Raw genomic sequence first — 2,755 nt, 5'->3', positions numbered from 1 at the left:
GGGAAGGGACACACAGGCAGGAAGTGAGGGGAAGGTCATTCAAATTTTTCTGATTGGTTGCAGCTGACTGCGCTATTTGGAATGAGCCGTCTTCTGTAGTACCGCAGTCTTTATCTCCGTCTAGTTTGTGTTTGCTGTTGCCAGCAGCCAATCAGAGACCTGGTGCTACGCGTATCATGTACGTATGTGTAGGACTATGTTATCTGTGTTGCCATGGCAACCAATCAGAGACATAGGGCTTTGTTTATATGTGTCCAGCAGCCAATCAGGGACATCCCGTTTGTGGGGGTTTTGTTTTTCCCCCCACCTGATGGGTTTTTATCTCCTCAGGATGGATCGGCGCGGCCTGGCGCAGGAGCTGCGGAGGTGGGTGGTGGAGGAGATGGGAGTTCCTCCACAGAAAGCACCCCAGGAGGACGTCCTGCAGAGGTGAGGGCCGACCCGCCAGCTTTAGGCCAAAGAGAGGACCCGTCTCCCCCGTCTGACTCTCTTGTCTCTCTCTCTCTCTCTCTCTCTCTCTCTCAGGCTCTTCTTTGGTCAGTGCACCGGGATCTGGAAGTACATCATACACCACGTGCGCAGCCAGAGGTGAGGTCCAGGCTCAAAGCCGTGTGGTTGGCTTGAGCGCAGATCCGGTATTTCGCCTGTCCTGAGAAAATGACTGAGCGCATCAAAGAAAACAAAATGCCGCCATGCTGACCCTCCGGCTTCAATCCTGTCACTTCCGCTGAACATTTTTCTTTTTATTTGTTTTCTCTTGCAGGACGGTGAGGAACATAGAAGGCAACCTGCTGTGGTATCCTTACTGACCGCCATTCAGCATTGATATCGGGCGCAATTCTTTTCTACATTTTTTTGCTATGGGGGTGGGGGGGGCAGTGTTGGAACTCCTGTTGGGGGTTTAATTTCTGCCGGTGTAAAATTTCTGCTACAAGTAAGAAGTGCCCAGAGGTGCACAATCCAGCATCGGCCCTCCTGTGGTGGACCATCAGAACCCTGCACCCCATACCTGCCTTCAGACCAAGGGTCTCAGCAGTGGACCCGTGCTTTGCCGGGTTCCCTTCTCATCTCGGCCCCACCAACTGCACATACTTGAGCTGGGGGGCCCCCCACACCAGCTACATATACTTGAGCCGGGGGGGCCCACCACACCAGCTACATATACTTGAGCCGGGGGGGCCGACCACACCAGCTACACATACTTGAGCCGGGGGGCCGACCACACCAGCTAGACATGCTTGAGCCGGGGGGCCGACCACACCAGCTAGACATACTTGAGCCGGGGGGCCGACCACACCAGCTACGCATACTTGAGCCGGGGGGGCCCCCCACCAGCTACATATACTTGAGCCGGGGGGCCCACCACACTACATACACATGCTTGAGCCGGGGGGCCCACCACACCAGCTACACATGCTTGAGCCTGGGGGACCCCCACCAGCTACACATACTTGAGCCGGGGGGCCCCATCAGCTGCACATACTTTTCCCCTCGGCTCCCCTGTTTCTCCATTTGCTGACTTGGTCCTTCCCTCTCCCTCACCTCGCCATGTGACATCAATGGGTGTCTGAGCAGCCATGCACCAGCACTCCCACTAGATGCAACGGGATGTCTTCTGGTGCCGGAATGTGCACCTATAGGCACTTCTTACCCCCCATTGGGGGGATTTATCCTTCTGAAACTGCTGCAGGTAAGAAGTGCGAGAGGTGCGCATGTCCCGCACCACAGCGCAACCCTCCTGCAGTGGACTATTAGAGGCCTACACTTCATATCAGGGTCTCTTTAAAGTGGACCGGTGCTTTGCCATGCAGGGTTCACTCTAATCTGATCTCCCTAGCTACCCATACTTGGGCTGAGGGGCCCCACCAGCTGCACATACTTGGGCTGAGGGGCCCCACCAGCTGCACATACTTTGTTTCCCTTGGCTCCTCCATTTGCTGACTTGGCCCTCACTCAGGACTGAGGACTCTCCATGGCCCCCCCCATTTGAGATCAATGCACTAGCACTGTGATGTCTTCCACAATACTCGGTGGTACCTGGTATTCTTCTTTGCTCCTGGTGGCAGAGGGGGTGTTTGCTTCTGGTGGGGGTCACCATTAAAGGTACACTCCGAATCAAGTGGAGAATGAAGAGCAGGCCGCTCCCTTATGTTGGTGATCTGGGAACCCCTGCTTGTGATACAGAGGAGGTGTTCCCAAACGCACCCAGTGTTCCTCCTTGCTGTCCCCCACATGGACGTGCGTGCACAAGTGAGTGCGTTTTGGTCCGACCTGCTCTAATCGCACGCACGGTGGAGAAGAGAGATGGGCACGCGATGGCTGAACTGGGAGACTTTTATTTTTGGATCTATGGGCACCTTGTAGATGGCATAGAAAAAAAAAAATCAGTAATTTAATCTGCATGTATACAACACACCTTGACTGTGAGCACAGGTATCAGCAGCTGCAGCATTCGGAGGTAAGTGATCCTGCAAACTGGATTGACTTGGGAGGGAGGCGGGATATATATATATATATCTTATTTTAGTCTTTGTGCTTCTCTATGCAATGCAGGCAGATCATGGCTGGTGGGAGGGGCAGACGAAGTGCTGTACATAGCATCCTGAAAACATCACCTCACCCTGCCTGGTGCAAGCTGAGGGCTGGATTATGGGAGGAGTTATGCAAATATATAAATGTCTTAATGGGTGGTTGTCAGTTTGGAGTGGGCATTCCTATCCGGGCTGTATTTGTATGCAGACCGCTCTAGGTAACA

General features: G+C 53.8%; 1 protein-coding gene across 1 annotated transcript in view; it reads left to right on the top strand.

The window, feature by feature from the left end:
* The first annotated feature begins 331 nt into the window (after positions 1–331).
* The window catches only part of HAUS5 (HAUS augmin like complex subunit 5), a 21,199-nt gene continuing 18,775 nt past the window's right edge, over positions 332–2,755 (top strand). Inside the window, exons 1-4 of the mRNA XM_018571696.1 lie at positions 332–429; positions 526–588; positions 764–796; positions 2,434–2,458. Of these exons, the coding sequence (XP_018427198.1) occupies positions 332–429; positions 526–588; positions 764–796; positions 2,434–2,458 (219 nt within the window). The remainder of the gene's footprint in view (positions 430–525; positions 589–763; positions 797–2,433; positions 2,459–2,755) is intronic.

Source organism: Nanorana parkeri, unplaced genomic scaffold, assembly GCF_000935625.1.
Source record: "Nanorana parkeri isolate BGI_ZX_2015 unplaced genomic scaffold, ASM93562v1 scaffold1811, whole genome shotgun sequence".
NCBI classification, from domain to species: domain Eukaryota; kingdom Metazoa; phylum Chordata; class Amphibia; order Anura; family Dicroglossidae; genus Nanorana; species Nanorana parkeri.
This window is presented reverse-complemented; position numbering and strand designations above follow the sequence as displayed.